The sequence below is a fragment of the Silurus meridionalis genome, chromosome 24, assembly GCF_014805685.1.
Source record: "Silurus meridionalis isolate SWU-2019-XX chromosome 24, ASM1480568v1, whole genome shotgun sequence".
In the NCBI taxonomy this organism is placed as follows: domain Eukaryota; kingdom Metazoa; phylum Chordata; class Actinopteri; order Siluriformes; family Siluridae; genus Silurus; species Silurus meridionalis.
Genome location: NC_060907.1, coordinates 2,009,035 through 2,027,298, shown reverse-complemented (window position 1 = coordinate 2,027,298; position 18,264 = coordinate 2,009,035). Strand labels below are relative to the sequence as shown.

At 40.2% G+C, this 18,264-nt stretch overlaps 2 protein-coding genes across 2 annotated transcripts in view; both read left to right on the top strand.

Moving 5' to 3' along the window:
* The window catches only part of LOC124378579, a 161,038-nt gene that overhangs the window by 103,200 nt on the left and 39,574 nt on the right, over positions 1 to 18,264 (top strand). Inside the window, 1 exon segment of the mRNA XM_046838309.1 lies at positions 14,295 to 14,535. Coding sequence (XP_046694265.1) covers positions 14,295 to 14,535 — 241 coding nt within the window.
* Positions 5,132 to 13,307, top strand: LOC124378390 (B-cell receptor CD22-like). Its single transcript, XM_046838055.1, has 6 exons — positions 5,132 to 5,195; positions 8,733 to 8,810; positions 10,516 to 10,854; positions 12,181 to 12,429; positions 12,565 to 12,822; positions 12,907 to 13,307. Exons 1-6 carry the CDS (start codon positions 5,171 to 5,173, stop codon positions 13,173 to 13,175), a joined length of 1,218 nt encoding a protein of 405 aa, XP_046694011.1. The 5' UTR covers positions 5,132 to 5,170; the 3' UTR covers positions 13,176 to 13,307.

The following is an 18,264-nucleotide window of genomic DNA, read 5'->3' as shown; positions in this document are numbered from 1 at the left end:
TCTTCCTTTCTATTTCCAGATGTCACACCAAGTACTTTTCTAGCTGCCTCCCTCATCACTCCTGCAGTAGTTGCCCAATCATCCAACACCTCCTTAACACCACTGAGCCTCTCTCTGACCTCTTCCCTGAACCTCACACTATACTCTTTCTCCTTCAGTTTCCACCATCTTATTCTTCTTTCAGTCCTCACTCTCCTCCTCTTCTTCTTCACCTCCAAAACCATCCTACAGACCACCATCCGATGCTGTCTAGCTACACTGTCCCCTGCCAACACCTTACAGTCTCAATCTCCTTCAGGTTGCATCTCCTGCATAGCACATAGTCCACCTGTGTGCACCTTCCTCCACTTTTATGCGTCACCCTATGATCCTCCTTCTTCTTAAAATAAGTGTTCACCACTGCCATTTCCATCCTTTTAGCAAAATCTACCACCATCTGCCCATCCACATTCCTCTCCTTAAAACCATACCTACCCATCACCTCCTCATCACCTCTGTTCCTTCACCTACATGCCCATTAAAGTCCGCCCCAATCACCAACCGTTCTTTCCTAGGTACACCATCTACCACTTCATCTAATTCACTCCAGAATCTTTCCTTCTCCTCCATCTCACAGCGAACCTGTGGAGCATAGGCACTGATGACATTTATCATTATCCCTTCGACTTCCACCTTCACGATCATCAACCTATCAGAAACTCTCTTCACCTCCACTACACCTTACTGTACTCTTCCTTCAGAATCACCCCTACACCATTTCTCTTTCCATCCACACCATGATAAAACAGTTTAAATCAACCTCCAATGTTCCTGGCCTTACTCCCTTTCCACTTGGTCTCCTGAACACACAGCATATCTACCTTTCTCCTCTCCATCATATCAGCTATCTCTCTCCCTTTCCCCGTCATAGTACCGACATTTGAAGTACCAACCCTAACCTCCACTCTCCTACACTGCTCCTTTCCCTGTCTTCCTCCTCTCCTTCTCCTCCTTCGGCCAACAGTAGCCCAATTTCCACCGGTACCCTGTCGGCTAACGATACCTGTGGCGGTCGTTGTTAACCCGGGCCTCGACCGATCCGGTATGAAATTCTCATTTGTGATCCGCATATTTGATTTGGCACATGTTTTACGCTGGATGCCCTTCCTAACGCAACCCTCCCCATTTACCCAGGCTTGGGACCGGCACTAAGAATGCACTGGCTTGTGCCTCCCTAATGGCTGGGTTAAGTGGTATATAAATATGATATAAATAATAAAATATATATATATATATATATATATATATATATATATATATATATATATATATATATATATATATATATATATAAAAAGACACAAACTAAATTGATTAAATAAAATATAATTCTTCTTTTTCTTCTTTTGGCTGCTCCCATTAGGCTCCAATCACCACGTCTATAAACCTTCTCCTTGGGCTTACTCTTTTCCTCCTGTCTGGTGGCTCCATCATCAGCATTCTCCTACCGATATACCCCATGTCCCTCCTCATGACCATCTCAATCAGGCCTCTCTCAGCTTGTTTACAAAACAACCCACATGCACTGTTCCTCTAATAAACTCATCGTCACTCCCACTGAAAACCTCAATAACTTCAGCTCTGCTACCTCCAGCTCCACCTCCTGTCTTTTACTCAATGCCACTGTCTCTAAACCATACAACATCTCAGGTCTCACCACAGTCCTATAAACTTTTTCACTCTCACAGATACTCTTCCATCACAATGCACTCCTGCTATCACTCTTCTGCCATAACTCTACCAGTCTTCCAGATACTGAATTGACCTTCGGACCTGACGGGAGTCTAGTGAGTCAGTTGGTGGGGAATAAGTAGAGTTGTAGTTCGACAGTGAGCAATCTTGGATTATAAAAACCTTAGCAAACATTGTGATATTCGGTGAAGCCCTGGGTTAGTGAAAGGCACAGCTCTAAGAGTAGCATGGCAGAAGACCTCATGCCCTTGTTTAGCAGATTTTCTCTTCGGATCTTATGTTCCAGAGATTTATCCTGCAATTCTGCCTGACTTCTCTTGTTTTTTGACCCCTTTGGCTTTCTGCATTTTAGGATTTTTGCCTGATGCACATTGCCTGGTTTGTTTCACAACCCTCAGACTCTCTCTTCAGTTTTTGCCTGCTCCTTGTTTTTGCCTGCTCTATACTGCCCTGTTTGCCATTGTGTGGAATTACGGACTCTATTTTCAGACTAAATTTTCTGGCCAGTATGTGGAGTTATTTGTTCTTTCTGTGTTCTACACACTCACAGTAAAAAAAACTTTTTTTTTTACCATCTGTCTGCTTTGGCAGGGTGCATCTTGTTTACTATGTGTTACATGTAATCTTGAAATGCAGCTTATTGCAAAAGGTTGTTTTGTTTTTTTTTTGTGAGAAATGCATTTTAATTTGGATCTACAGGTATCTTCATTTTTTTTTCTGTATTAGTCAGGTCATGGTCAGTTCAGATTAAATGCTGGATTCAGGGCTTTAATATTATATTATAATATATTTTAATAAAACATATGCAGACCTCTACTGACGGTTAATTATTAATAGAATATTAAATATATCCAAACACCATAAGTTATTGCTTAAAAATCTACCCTATATTGAATATTTGCTTACAGTACCTTCTTACCTATATACAATATACAAACACAATTTATTTGCTAATTCTGTTGAATTAGACTATTTGTCATAAATAACTCAGTTCAGACAAAGAATAACAAGAAATTGTAAGAAATGTCAAATATTAAGCAGCAAGTAATCAATCACTTCTCAAGGTTGATGTAGCAGGAACTAGTAGGCGTTTCTTCTATTGTAGTGGTGGTACATATTAAAACTGCTTCATGTAAAGACCAGTAACAGGAAGGACAATGTTCACTCATTTACATTGATGTTCATTGGGGTACATCGCTGCAGAGCAATTAAACCTCCTTTATTCACCCCTATACACATCCTAAATCTCCTACAATGGGCTTCTAAGCATTGGAATCTGAGTGGATGGTGTGCATTTGACAAACATTTGATGTATTATCTGTTAGTGTTAAAACGGTTCTCACACTGCTTTGCACACATTCCTTTGTCTGTTCAGTGTCTATAGAATATTTACGATGTTAGTATGTAAGGTATACAGAGAGTCTTTATCTGGCTCACACATCTCCGGCTAGTATATCCTCTTTTCTAATCAGGAAACAACTTTAGGTCAGCTTTCTTTCCAATGTGTGTATATATACGTGTCTGCTGCCTGCAATAAACCGAAAAAGAACATTTGCTGTGTGCTGTGTGATTCTTCCCTGATATCAGAAAGGCACTACGGGCATCGCAGGTCGTATGGAAAACCTCTCCAAGAATGAAGTTTTGTTTGGGCATGATAAAAATCTAACATTATCGAAGTATTTTTTGTTAATGCTTGCACAGAAACGTATTTTCAAAATCAGAAATATTCATCAGTAAAACTACATTTTTGCAAGATTAAACCTTCATTTCTAGGTCTTTGCAGAGTACGAGTGTCTGCTGTGACCATGTTTAAAAATAGCCATGGCCCAGAAGCATGTGACTTCCCACACATGCCCTACATCAATATATTTTGAGGGGGTGTTAATTAACCTAATGTGAATTTATGGCATGTTGACTTATTTTAAAAAAATGTTGCCAATTGTCCTTCTTAAGCAATTCAAGTTTAAGTCTTTGCATAGACTCATATTTATTTATCAACATTATCTGTATGGAGGACTGAGGTACTATTTGAGTAAGACAATGGAGGATTCACTTTAAAACTGCTAAACAAGCCCACCCTGAACTCTGAGTGGCTTCCACTCTCTCAAATTCAAGTTCACACTATTTGTGTTTGTGTGTGTGGGTGTGAGTGTATGCACTGTATAATTAGCCAGCTTAGCCACACACTCTGTCGAGGGTTATGGCCATTCCTCAAAGCACAAAGAGACAAACTTATGTAAAGTGACTGTAATAAGACACAGATGACAAGCATTATGATTTAAAGCTGATTCTTGAACCCACCTCTGACACAACACAGATGAGGATCAACCCCTATTTAACTGGCAGCCTAACTTCCAGTTTCACTGACTCTGCAAAATGGTGGGCTGTTCTAAAGTGACTGAAAGCCTCCGGCAGCAGGATGTCCAGATGAAGGCCAAAGGGATGACCCTATCAGCTATAGCAAGACAAGTTGGTCGTTCCAAATCTGTGATTTCAAGAATATTAAATCTTTACAACATTTCCAGTGTGTATATATATATATATATATATATATATATATATATATATATATATATATATATATATATATATAATACAATCTGACTTGCAGTTCACTTACAACTTTCATTTCTTTGTTTTATCAGACTGTCGGGTGTCTTCTGTGGCCATGTTTATAAATAACCGTGGCCCAGAAGCATGTGACTTTCCACACATGCCCTATATTAATATGGAATATTAAATATATTATATTATAATGTTGACGTTTTTTAAATTAAAACCAAGGTTGCCAATTGTTCATCTAGCAATTCTAATTTTAGTGTTTGAATATCTCGTAACTGTTTATTAACATTATCTGTGTGAATGACTGAGGTACATGTTGAGTTAGAGATTTGAGAATTGACTTTCAAATGGCTAAAAAACCCATCCTGAAGTCGCAGCTGCAGCTCTGTCACATTTAAGTTCACACTTTTTGTGTTTCGGTGTGAGTGTGTAAACTGGCCTTAATAACACACAGATGACAAGGATTATAATTTAAACTTAAAGCTTGAACAAACCCACACCACACAGATGAAAATCAAAATAACTATATATTTGTCTCTAATGCTTCTCTGTTTATAGTTGCAATTGTTTGTTGGACATAAGGGTCAAGTATGGTGTAACACCTTTAGTTACTCACTGATCTAATGTATAAATTCCTGAAAATCGAAAGTCTTTGCGTTTTTGTTTTCTCTACATAACTTTAAACTGATTGACTATCAATGCTGAGAAATATTAACATACTGTTGGAGATATCCTGTTGTATATTAAAAAAAAAAAACATTTCTGTTATAGCAGCTAATGCAGCAAAAAAGAGGAAATATAATAAGGATGTGTTGATTATGCAGAACAGCATAAGCAACACATCTTCACATCACACTCCTCACTCTCTGCATGACTGATGACAGGAGGATCAAGTCGGCACAGTAAGTTTTTTGTTACTAATTTTACATATTAGGCTAATTGTTATACTATATTGGCAAAAGTTTGCAGACATATTGTCAAAAGTATGATATATGCTTTTTGGGCGTCACATTTTACATTTAGACCCAATTTGCTGTTATAATTCTCTCCACTCTTTTGGGAAGATGTTCCACTAGAATTTGGAGTGTACTTATAAATATTTGTGGAGATTTACGTTTAGCTGCAATGGTGGTAGTAATGTCAGGCACTGATGTAGGTGAAATGAGAAGGCCTGGGGTACAGTCAGCATTTACAAACCCGATTACAAAAAAGTTGGTACACTGAACAAATTGTGAATAAAAACAGAATACATTGATGTGGAAATTTCTAATTTGAATATTTCATTCAGAATGTAACATAGATGACATATTAAATGTTTAAACTGAGAAAATGTATAATTGTAAGGGAAAAATAAGTTGATTTTTAAATTTCATCTCAAAAAAGTTGGGACAAGGCCATGTTTACCAGTGTGTGGCATCCCCTCTTCTTTTTATAACAGTCTGCAAACATCTGGGGACTAAGGAGACAAGTTGCTCAAGTTTAGGAATAAGAATGTTGTCCCATTCTTTTCTAATACACTCTTCTAGTTGTTCAACTGTCTTAGGTCTTTTTTGTCCCATCTTCCTCTTTATGATGCACCAAATGTTTTCTATGGGTGAAAGATCTGGACTGCAGGCTGGCCATTTCAGTACCTGGATCCTTCTTCTACGCAGCCATGATGTTGTAATTGATGCAGTATGTGGTCTGGCATTGTTATGTTGGAAAATGCAAGGTCTTCCCTGACAGAGACGACGTCTGGATGGGAGCATATGTTGTTCTAGAACTTGGATATACCTTTCATTATTGATGATACATTTCCAGATGTGTAAGCTGCCCATGCCACACGCACTTATGCAACCCCATACCATCAGAGATGCAGGTTCTGAACTGAGCGCTGATAACAACTTGGGTTGTCCTTCTCCTCTTTAGTCCAGATGACATGGCGTCCCAATTTTCCAAAAAAAACTCTAAATTTTGATTCATCTGACCAAAGAACAGTTTTCCAATTTGCCACAGTCCATTTAAATGAGACTCTTTGGATAATATTATGCACTGTAGATGATGATAACTTCAAACTCTTTGCAAGTTATGTGAAAGGAGTTTACCCTGGGACCATAGAAGGATCTGCACAGCCATCATCTCCCGGCAGTTTATGTGCCATGAACAATGTAGCTTGGTTCACCAACCTTGAGCGGACCGGCCTCTCATGACCGCTCCCCACCCCGTGATGGATGCGTTTGTTGTTAGCGTTACACGATGACAAGGCGCTCCCAAGATGGGGCCTTGAGACATGAACGTATGTTCTCTCAATATATCTAAGGTTCGAAGAGCCCGCCTCAAGACCTTGATAGTACGGAGTGGGCTGCCCCCTCGGGAGAACCCTCTGTCTCTGAGCCACCACTGGAGGGGTCTCATATGGAGGAGGGCAAGTGGAATCATGTTGGACGCTTCCGCCATGAGACTTAGCAGCCTCTGGAACTGCTTTACAGTGAGTGATTGGCCTTCTCTTACTCTCTCGACTACTGTGAGAACACGGTCAAGTTCCAAACTACGCCCAAGAATGACATCTCGATGCCAGACCGCCTGGAGCCCTGATCACGCTAATATCAACCAGTCATCGATATAGTTCAGAATGCGGATGCCCTGAAGCCATAGCAGGGCTAGAGCTGCATTCATGCACTTTGTGGGTGCGGGTTGAGAGTGTTAGGCCGAAGGGGAGGCCCAAAATTGGTAAGCTGCGCCCCTGGAAGCAAACCTCAGAAACCTCCTGTGAGCAGGAAGGATGGCTATGTGGAAATAGAGAAAGCATCCTGAACCTGAGCCTCATGGGTTATCGGTTCAGGGAATGTTCATCTAGGATTGTACTGTGTACTGTGTACTGGCCATATTATCCTGACACTCTGACTGAGGGAGGAACCAATTCAATGGCCCCTTTCCTCAGGAGGGTGCATACTTCTTGCTTCAGGACCAGAGCCTGCTTGGTTTCCACCAGGATGGGCCACAATTCATTGAACCGGGAAGGTGAGGACCCGAATCGAATCAATTAGACCTTTTCTATCGTACACAGGACCCACCGAGATACGTCTGGCAGCTCTTCAAAACACCTGCTGGAAGGAGGCTGTGCTCCAAAGCCTTTGGTAGGGCTAACAGCCTGGCCTCCTGTGCCAAGGCATCCGATCAGGGAACCAACCCCTATGGGCTGTAAGGTGTAGACCGCCCTTTTCGATGTAGGGCGCTATGATTGTCAGGGCCACTTTACCACCGCTCATTTGTTCGGGGAGAGGACCACCCTTAGGTTGGCCGACTCCTTCGATTTGGACCTGGAGCGCCACCTGGGGCCTTTGGGTCCTCCCGGTGGGGTCCAGGTGGCAGGGTTCTGTTTCTGGGCTTCGCATTGCCTGGTCGTGCGAGGCTGGGGCTGCAACGGATTAACAGCCCTATGAGAGCGGGGGCGAAGTACCACTGAAACGCCGTCGTGGTCTCCTGAACCTGTCAGGGATCACCCTTACTTACAGCGTTGCCTGAACAGGTCAGGAGGAGCCACCGGGGCATTCAGAAGGAAAGCCCTGTCCCTGTCGGGAATCTCCTCTTACAGGGTGAGCCACAGAAGCCACAGGGATGCAGGGAGTATGGCCTGTTGACACAGCGTCTCGTTCCCTTAGGGAACTAGGGTTACATACGTAACCTAAAGACGTTATATACGTAACCTAGAGACATTCCTCTTCGAACTCGAGCTGCGTCACAACGCTTTGGAAATAAGTGTCCAATCACGCCTTACTGACCAGTCCCTGCCTAGTGTGTCTGTTCACAACCAGAACGCAGGACAGAGGAGCCAGAGGGCTCTGATGTCGAGGTAATAGAACCTGACAAAGGTCAGTGGGGTGGACCAGCCTGCAGCATTTCAGATGACCTCAGAACTCTTTCAGATTCTTGCTTTGGGGACGACTATCAAGTACAAAAACATATTTTCTTTTCTTTCACTGTTTATGAGGAAAAGTTCAGCATAGCAATCTAATTGTGTTCATGGCTTTCGCTGTTTTTGTCTTTGAAACTCAGACAATTATTTTTTTTTATTATTCGATATTTATGTATCTATATTTATATACATATATTATATTTGTAGATATTTGTAATATTTATGTAATAAATATATTACATAAATATATTACACATCAATCCTTTGATATGTTATATTAATGGAAATTCAGACATAGTGGTAATAAGTGTATGACAAGTGTTTTTCCTTCTCTTGAGTACATTTAATTGCAGAGTTCATGAACAGGTTTTTTTTTTTTGTGTTTTTTTTTTTTTTTTTTTTATTAATATTTGAATACTTTGATTAATAAAAATCTCAGTAAATTGGTTTAAGAGGTCAGGTTACTAAAATAACGAATACGTATGCTATAAACACTATTAATTAACATATTTAATTTACTGTAATATTTTTCTGTTTCTTAAAGTTTATATGCATCTTTTAGCAATGAAGTCCCTCAGAATGATGTCTTCACTTTGCGGGTGTTTTCTAGTAATGATCTCAGGTTAGTTGCACATTTGCATAATCACAGCTTATCATGTAATATCTGTGTGTATGTGGAAACAGGCTCTCAAAAATGAGTCCAGTCTACCTGTTAGTAAAGCTATGATTGTGTATAATAGTCCTTCATGGTGAATCTCTTAAATTTAGAATCATCACTACAAAACTTCTGGTCTGAGAATTGGTGGTGCTAGAGGCTGGTTGTTGATTGGGAAATATTGGGCAAGCAAAGTGATTTGAGCTCCTAGGTGTGTGTGTGTCTAATTGTGTCTACTATATGTCTAATTGAACACACTTGTACTCAATCACTAGCAGGTTTTAGTCTGAGAGTGAAAGTGTGTGAGTGGGTTGAGGGTTGGAGTTGATGACTTTCCCAAATGTTGCTCATCCACACTGAAACGGCAGGAAATGCGTTCAACCTGCATCATTTTCGTCTGGGTTTTATTTACTTTCCGGCTCTTTGAAATGCAGCAGCAATGACTATAAATGTGTGATCGTTTTCTAAATCCTCCGATATCACTACACACATCAAAGACAGAAAATATTAATTAACTAGTAATATATTTTGCAACTTTATACAGTTCCCAATTCAAATCTATATTTTTATTAAAAACATGAAGATAGACTTTATTTAAAAAAAAGGTATAAAATATTTAAAGACTAGCGTGCCGAAGACCAGTCCCTTTCGCCGAATGTCCTCCTTTACATTACAAAATGTGGCAGTTAAACTCACTATTGACGAATGTTAAAAAAGACGATAAGCATGCACTTGGTTAGGCTGCGGCCTGCCTCATTTTATTGGTTGTGGAGATGATAGGCTCTTCCACTGTGAAGACGGTTGCTTAGTCTCAGGGTCCTACCCAAATACCCAAGCTTCATTACCTGTAATGATCTTTGACACGAAGGACGGGTGATCCACAGCATGCTTACAGAGTTCATGGCAGACTTCAAGGGTCTGTTTTTTTCTGCTCCTGGGTCTGCAGCCTTGGGATGAACTTAGCAGCAACATGAGGCATGTTCAAATCACGTGAGGATCACCCGGGTTGTTCTGTATGACAGCAATGATGTGGATTGTTTTCCCGATGATCATCATGCACAAGTTGCTAAATGGTTTCAGGGGTTTAGCTCGTTGAAGGTGTTCCTGATCTCTAATCGTCTTCCAGTGCTTTTCCTCCTCTCTTGAAGCATGCATGCCACTCAAAACACCTAAAACAACTTGTTGCAGCATCGCTGTAAACTTGTCGAATCATGTCAAAAGTTATTGTGGCAGATTTGCCCATTTCACGCAGAATTTCATATTTGCTTTTTTGTTCTAACTTGCTGTCCATTATGAAATCTCAGACCTGGTAACGCATGTGGTCAGAATAGCACCAGTTGCATGGGATGTACCATGCAACTGGATATACACAGGATGATGTATTTTGGCATACTGACTTATGAAAGTTGGTGCTCCCTGTGACTGTGTGTGCAGCATTGTGCTGTCATCTGTTAGTGTGTAACAAAACTAGTCTTGAAACGTTTTGATAACACCTTGTATACCATTCATCCCGTCAGAAAAAAACTCAAATGTCTGTAAAATTGCATTAAAATCTCACACTGTCTTCTAATCCATTAGCCATAAGAGTTAAGTGAAACTGTATATTTAACTGTTTTATAGGTCTCACAATAAAAAAAACATTTTTTCACCTCTTCTATATTTTATGTTTCAGGAGCTTTCGGGAACGAATGGAGTGTGATACACAGCCCACTATATCTCTGTGCTTTAAAAGGATCTACAGTGGTTATGAAGGCCACTTACACACATCCAACTCATTTAAAAGTGACAAACAGGTTTTGGGTAATAAACCCAGTTCCAGATAAAGTACCTACTGATCTGGGTGGTGAACCAGGTTACTCAGGCAGAGTGGAATATTTATCAGAAACACAGAATCAGTTCTCCCTCAAATTGAGCGATGTGAAGAAATCAGATGAACACAGGTACTGCTTCAGAATGATAACAAATGCAGACCAATGGCTGGGAAAACCTGAAGTTACACTCAGAGTTACAGGTAAATAAAATAATCTTTTTCTCTACATGTATCATTTACAGTTTTAAAGCAGCTGAATGAAGAGTTCTAACATGTTCTTACTGAATGACTGTTTAATGGAACACCAACAAGCTCTGATTCATTGAAATGACAAACACAGACTGTCATGTACGCACAAAAAGCACAATAGCTAAAATCGATGTAAGTGTAGGAGCTTTTTGTTGAACTGTAAAAGGACAAATTACTTTGCCGGTATTATGGGTACATGAATCTGGGAGTGGTGTGATCAGCATGCCCAAGCTCGACTTGGTTCAGTTCCCTCAGTAGACCATTTTCTTTTTCCCTATCTCCATATGATGGCTTTTTCCAGCCTGGAGGATTCTTTATGTAATGTCACCAGTGTGAAACCATATTCACAAAGTATAAAAAAGTTCATTTCCAGATTGCCTTGTCTGCTTTGTGTCAGTTTGAGACCTTTCAGCCCTTTTCCTCCTCATGGAAACAATACTTTTGGTTTTGACTTCTAGTGCTTTAAGGATTTAAGAAAGTAAATTTCTTTGGTCGACGAAGTACACAAAACATGTAATTGTGTAAAATTAGATAGAGATAGAGAAACTTTTTCTTAACAAGTTTATAGGACTGTGGTGAGACCTGAGATGTTGTATGGTTTAGAGACAGTGGTATTAAATAAAAGACAGGAGGTGGAGCTGAAGGTAGCAGAGCTGAAGATGTTGAGATGTTCATTAGGAGTGACAACGATGGACAGGATTAAAAACCAGTTTTTTAGAGGGACAGCGCATGTAGGATGTTTTGGAGAGAAGGTGAGGGAGGGGAGATTGAGATGGTTTGGACATGTGCAGAGGAGGGACATGGGGTATATCAGTAGAAGAATGCTGAGGATTGAGCTGCCAGGAGAGAGGAAAAACAACTAAGGAGGAGGTTTATGGATGTGGTGAGCGAAGACATGCAGGTAGTTGGTGGTAATTAAAAATGAATAAGATGTTCTTTATAAGTGTAAGTTTGTCCAACTTCCCAAGATGGCATAAGAAAGAAACCTTGAGAGAAACCAGACTCAAGAGGGAACTCATCCTTATCTGGGTGGCACCGAATGTTCATTTATTACAGATAGACGATATTGCGGGGTACAGAGATGATCAGAATAATTTTTTTTTTTTTTTTTCATATAGTGGTACAATTCCTCAGCTTAAACATTTGATAAATTGTCTATATTCTGTTGTAAATAAAATATGGGTTTATTAGAATTGAAATCGTTGCATTCGGTTTTTATGTGCTAAATTATTTGCAAAAATTATTCACTGAAACAGAATATATGTTTCAATGATTAAGATCTTCAGGTGATCGCTCCTGGAGAAGTGACAGAGGGACAATCAGTCATTCTGACCTGTAAAACCACCTGCAGTCTGACTGATCCAACATTCATCTGGTACAGAAACACACATGATTTAACCACAAACACCTTCAAGGGCAACGAACTCCACCTGCAGAGGGTCAGCAGTGAGGATGCAGGCAGTTATAGCTGTGCTGTAAGAGGATCTGAACATCTCCCATCTCCTGCTCATAACCTCAATATAAGATGTAAGCTTATTTTTTCGTATGTAATTTACATCTAATTACATCGTAAACCACTTCATATTTATTGTAAAGAAATCAAGACAAATTTATAATTTCAATATAAATGTTATCCTCCCTCTTATCATTGCCACCCATTAGATAGTCCAAAGAAAGTCTCAGTGTCCATCAGTCCCTCTGGTGAGATTGTGGAGGGCAGTTCTGTGACTCTGACCTGCAGCAGTGATGCAAACCCACCTGTGGAGACCTACACCTGGTTTAAGGGAATGACATCAGTGGGAAAAGGGAAGACCTTCACAATCTCTAAGATCAGCACTAAGGACAGTGGAGACTACAAGTGCATGTGCAGTAATAATCTCGGACATCAGTCCTCAACCATTGTAACTCTGAATGTTCTGTGTAGGTTAAAGTTGAAAATCACTTCACAAACAATAACAGATGAAATTATCTTAGATTTAAGTTTTAACCTTCTCTCCATTTAAGATCCTCCAAAGGTGGTCTTAGTGTCTATTAGTCCCTCTGGTGAGATTGTGGAGGAAAGTTCAGTGACTCTGACCTGCAGCAGTGATGCAAACCCACCTGTGGAGACCTACACCTGGTTTAAAGGAATTACATCAGTAGGCAGAGGAAAGACCTACACCGTCTTAAGGATCAGTTCTAAAGACAGTGGAGACTACAAGTGCATGTGCAGTAATAAAGTCGGAAATCAGAACTCCACCAGTGTAACTCTAAATGTTCTGTGTAAGTTTTAACTGAGGATCTTCTCACAAACAATGGCAGGTAAAATTATTAGTAATTAACTTTTAAGTGTTACCTTCCTGTCCAATGTTAGATCCTCCAAAAAAGGTCTCAGTGTCCATCAGTCCCTCTGGTGAGATTGTGGAGGGCAGTTCAGTGACTCTGACTTGCAGCAGTGATGCAAACCCACCTGTGGAGTCCTACACCTGGTTTAAGGGAATGACATCAGTGGGAAAAGGGAAGACCTTAACCATCTCTAAGATCAGCACTAAGGACAGTGGAGAGTACAAGTGCATGTGCAGTAATAGTCTCGGACATCAGAACTCCACCAGTGTAACTCTGAATGTTCTGTGTAAGTTGAAGTTCAAAGTCACTTCATAAACAATAACAGATAAAATTATTTTATATTTATTTTAAATGTTAACCTTCTCTTCATTTAAGATCCCCCAAAGGTGGTCTTAGTGTCTATCAGCCCCTCTGGTGAGATAGTGGAGGAAAGTTCAGTAACTTTGACCTGCAGCAGTGATGCAAACCCACCTGTGGAGACCTACACCTGGTTAAGGGGAATTACATCACTAGGCAGAGGAAAGACCTACACCATCTTAAGAATCAGTTCTAAAGACAGTGGAGACTACAAGTGCATGTGCAGTAATAAAGTTGGACATCAGAACTCCACCAGTGTAACTCTGAATGTTTTGTGTAAGTTAAAGCAGAACTTCTAAAATTCAAAACAGCTAAAGAGATTATGGGTGTACTTCAAAGTGTTACCTTTCTGTCCATTGCAGATCCTCCAAAGAATGTTTCAGTGTCCATCAGTCCTTCTGGTGAGATTGTGAAGGGCAGTTTAGTGACTTTGACCTGCAGTGGTGATGCAAACCCACCTGTGGAGACCTACACCTGGTTTAAGGGGACATTCTCTGTAACAACAGAAAAAAACTACACTATCAATAAGCTCAGCTCCGAGCACAGTGGAGAGTACAGGTGCATGTGTAGTAATAAAATCGGAAATCAGAACTCCACCAGTGTAACTCTGAATGTTCTGTGTAAGTTTAAGCTGAGGATCTCCTCAGAAACAATGCCAGGTAAAATTATTCGTGATTAACTTTTAAGTGTTACCTTCCTGTCCATTGTAGATCCTCCAAAGAACGTGTCTATCAGTTCCTCTGGTGAGAAAGTGGAGGGCAGTTCAGTGACTCTGACCTGCAGCAGTGATGCAAACCCACCTGTGGAGAACTACACCTGGTTTAAGGAGAATGAATCATCACCTGTAGGATCAGGACAGAGTTACAGAGCTCTACAGAGTGGACTGTACTACTGTGAGGCTCAGAATAAACTCGGCTCTGAGAGATCAGCTGCAGTGTCCATCACTATAACCAGTAAGATAATTGATCAGACATTACTGTTTCATCACTGCTCCATTTTACATTCTGTACTGCAGATGAAAATATTTTTTACATTTTACTTTTCTGTGTGTGTGTGTGTGTGTGTGTGTGTGTGTGTGTGTGTGTGTGTGTGTGTGTGTATACATAGTATCAGATGGCTCTGTAATTGTGTATGTGGCTGTTGGATTGTTTGGACTTGCAGCTCTTCTCTCTGTACTCTTCTGGCTGAGGTGAGAATAAATATGTTGATAAATTCATCATTAATTCCTCTGAAGATGTTTTTGATGTGGAAATATTAGAATGTTTATGAACAGATGCAGGAGACAGAAGAACAAGGCAGATGAAGGTGATCATCAGGTGAGTTAATACAGACCTGTCCATCAGGTGGCTGCTTTGTTCATAATAAACTCTTACTGTAAAGATCTTCAGCAGAACCTGCTCATGTTCTCCACCCCTCCTCTCTGCAGAACATTGGGATGAGTGCTAAAGACGACACGTATGCAGCTCTCGACCCTGCAGACCGGAAATCTGATGATGTTAATCACACACTTGCAGTAAGTTTTAACTGAAACATACAGTTACTGCTAGAATGTTTGATAATGAAGTCCTAACAGAATAATGCCTTTAATTGTTATGAATTAAAATGTAACAAGGCGTGGCCTCCTCATTCGCAGATTTCTCATCGCAGTCCTCCTGATGACACGCTCACTTCTGACTACTGCAATATGGAAGTGAGTTTTAGAGTAATGTGATCATGTGACTTTTTATTTAAAGATGTTGAGTTCCGATACACAGCTGGTGTAATGTAACGTTAACACAAATTTCTGATTGTCATGTTCGTGTGTTCTCTTGCAGGCTTTGAGTAACATGATGAAGAAAATGAGTCCTGAAACAGCTGATGAATAGAGAGAACTCCTCACTGAAGTGGAGAACCTGAATCACTTCTTTACACCAGCAACATCAACAACTTACAGCCAGTAAAGCAGCTTGAATCTTTTTATAAATGTTTGTGTGTTACACTTAAATACTGAGTGTCAGATTAATAAGTTGAAGTTGAGTTACTGTTACCACACTGAAGATGATTAATTTTGTCCCCAACAAAATCCCCAGGTGTTTTATTTCTCTTACCCCACTCCATGATAGCATGGGTTTTATTAGCAACAAGCAAGCCAGCTAGCGATGTCGAAAAAAGAAAATCTAATCTATTTTGTTTAGCTTGTGTTTAAAAAAAAAACTAAAGTAGAAAGTAATTAATCCAACATATTGATCTAATAATTAGTGTAGAACTTAATAGATACCTTAAAAGTAACATAGCTTAAACAAACCTACAGTGCCTTGCAAAAGTATTGACCCCCCCTTGGCGTTTTTCCTATTTTGTTGCCTTACAACTTGGAATTAAAATAGATTTTTATTTGTATTTAATATAATGGACATACACAAAATAGTCCAAATTGGTGAAGTGAAATGAAAAAAATAACTTGTTTCAAAAAATTCTAAAAAATAAATAACGGAAAAGTGGTGCGTGCATATGTATTTACCCCCTTTGCTATTAAGCCTCTAAATAAGATCTGGTGCAACCAATTACCTTCAGAAGTCACGTAATTACATAAATAAAGTCCACCTGTGTGCAATCTAAGTGTCACATGATCTCAGTATATATATATACACCTGTTCTGAAAGGCCCCAGAGTCTGCAACACCACTAAGCAAGGGGCACCACCAAGCAAGCGGCACCATGAAGACCAAGGAGCTCGCCAAACAGGTCAGGGACAAAGTTGTGGAGAAGTACAGATCAGGGTTGGGTTATAAAAAAATATCCAAAACTTTGAACATCCCACGGAGCACCATTAAAGCCATTATTAAAAAATGGAAAGAATATGGTACCAAAACAAACCTGGCAAGAGAGGGCCGCCCACCAAGACTCACGGACCAGGCAAGGAGGGCATTAATCAGAGAGGCAACAAAGAGACCAATGATAACCCTGAAGGAGCTGCAAAGCTCCACAGCGAAGATTGGAGTACCTGTCCATAGGACCACTTTAAGCCGTACACTCCACAGAGCTGTGCTTTACGGAAGAGTGGCCAGAAAAAATTAAGCAAACACGTTTGGTGTTCGCCAAGGCATGTGGGAGACTCCCCAAACATATGGAAGAAGATACTCTGGTCAGATGAGACTAAAATTGAGCTTTTTGCCCATCAAGGAAAACGCTATGTCTGGCGCAAACCCAACAACTCTCATCACCCCGAGAACACCATCCCCACAGTGAAGCATGGTGGTGGCAGCATCATGCTGTGGGGATGTTTTTCATCAGCAGGTACTGGGAAACTGGTCAGAATTTAAGGAATGATGGATGGCGCTAAATACAGGGAAATTCTTGAGGGAAACCTGTTTCAGTCTTCCAGAGATTTGAGACTGGGACGGAGGTTCACCTTCCAGCAGGACAATGACCCTAAGCATACTGCTAAAGCAACACTCGAGTGGTTTAAGAGGAAACATTTAAATGTCTTGGAATGGCCTAGTCAAAGCCCAGACCTCAATCCAATTGAGAATCTGTGGTATGACTTAAAGATTGCTGTACACCAGCGGAACCCATCCAACTTGAAGGAGCTGGAGCAGTTTTGCCTTGAAGAATGGGCAAAAATCCCAGTGGCTAGATGTGCCAAGCTTATAGATACATACCCCAAGAGACTTGCAGCTGTAATTGCTGCAAAAGGTGGCTCTACAAAGTATTGACTTTGGGGGGGTGAATAGTTATGCAAGTTTTCAGTTTTTTTGTCTTATTTCTTGTTTGTTTTACAATAAACAATATTTTGCATCTTCAAAGTGGTAGGCATGATGTGTAAATCAAATGATACAAACCCCCAAAAAAATCCATTTTAATTCCAGGTTGTAAGACAACAAAATAGGAATAACGCCAAAGGGGGTCAATACTTTTGCAAGACACTGTATTTAACCTATATCATAATCAATTATATTTAACCTATTTACTCCAAATAAAATTAAACTGATAGTAACACACTGAAGCTGAAGCAGGTGTGCGGGTGAAATAAAACCATGTAGGAGGCAGATTTAGGGATGTTTATTGGGATAAAAGAGCCAGTAAGCCTTGGGATTTAAGGAAGATATGAGAAAATAATTGGGGTCAGAATCAGGTGAAGGTATGGGAGGAAAAGAATTGTTAGGAGATAGGAGAATAATGAGTAGGAGACCAGCAGGAAGGATAAGGAGAGGATGGAAGAGTTGATGCAGGTGTGCGAGTACAAAGGTTGCCATAGTCTTCGTTTTCACTCTGTGTTTCCTGATGACAAACAGCAGGGCGGACAGGTGAGGTCTGAAAGGGGTTATCTGGAACAGTTTTGGGTAGAGAGATGTTCAATAAATTTTGCAACCTCGGTTGCTAGGGAGAGCAGTTGAAACTGAGGATAATGTCCTCGTCAGCTGACCCAGAACGTCTGCGAGAAGAAGCTGAATAGAAGAATATTAGCTTGACAACATTAGAATAGTAAACATTATTAGAAATGAGAAGAAAAGCAGAAAACTTACACATTGCAGATGCAGGAATGAAATTGGGTTGCAAAAAAATGATTGTTCACGCAAGGTTAAAAGAAAATGAGGCTGAATCTGAGGAAGTGAAGGTTTTATACAAACGCTGATGTTTTTAAAAATGTATAACATGAAAAGGCTAAAAATAGGAGTAACTGAAGGGAGCAGGAAGCCCACAT

Excerpts from the sequence above, each read along its gene's own strand:
- LOC124378390 (XM_046838055.1), top strand. The coding sequence starts at position 5,171 with ATGACAGGAGGATCAAGTCGGCACA. Across the intron at positions 5,196-8,732 it reads AGGAGGATCAAGTCGGCACA|TTTATATGCATCTTTTAGCA; the intron begins GTAAGTTTTTTG and ends TGTTTCTTAAAG. Across the intron at positions 12,823-12,906 it reads TGTAACTCTGAATGTTCTGT|ATCCTCCAAAGGTGGTCTTA; the intron begins GTAGGTTAAAGT and ends TCTCCATTTAAG.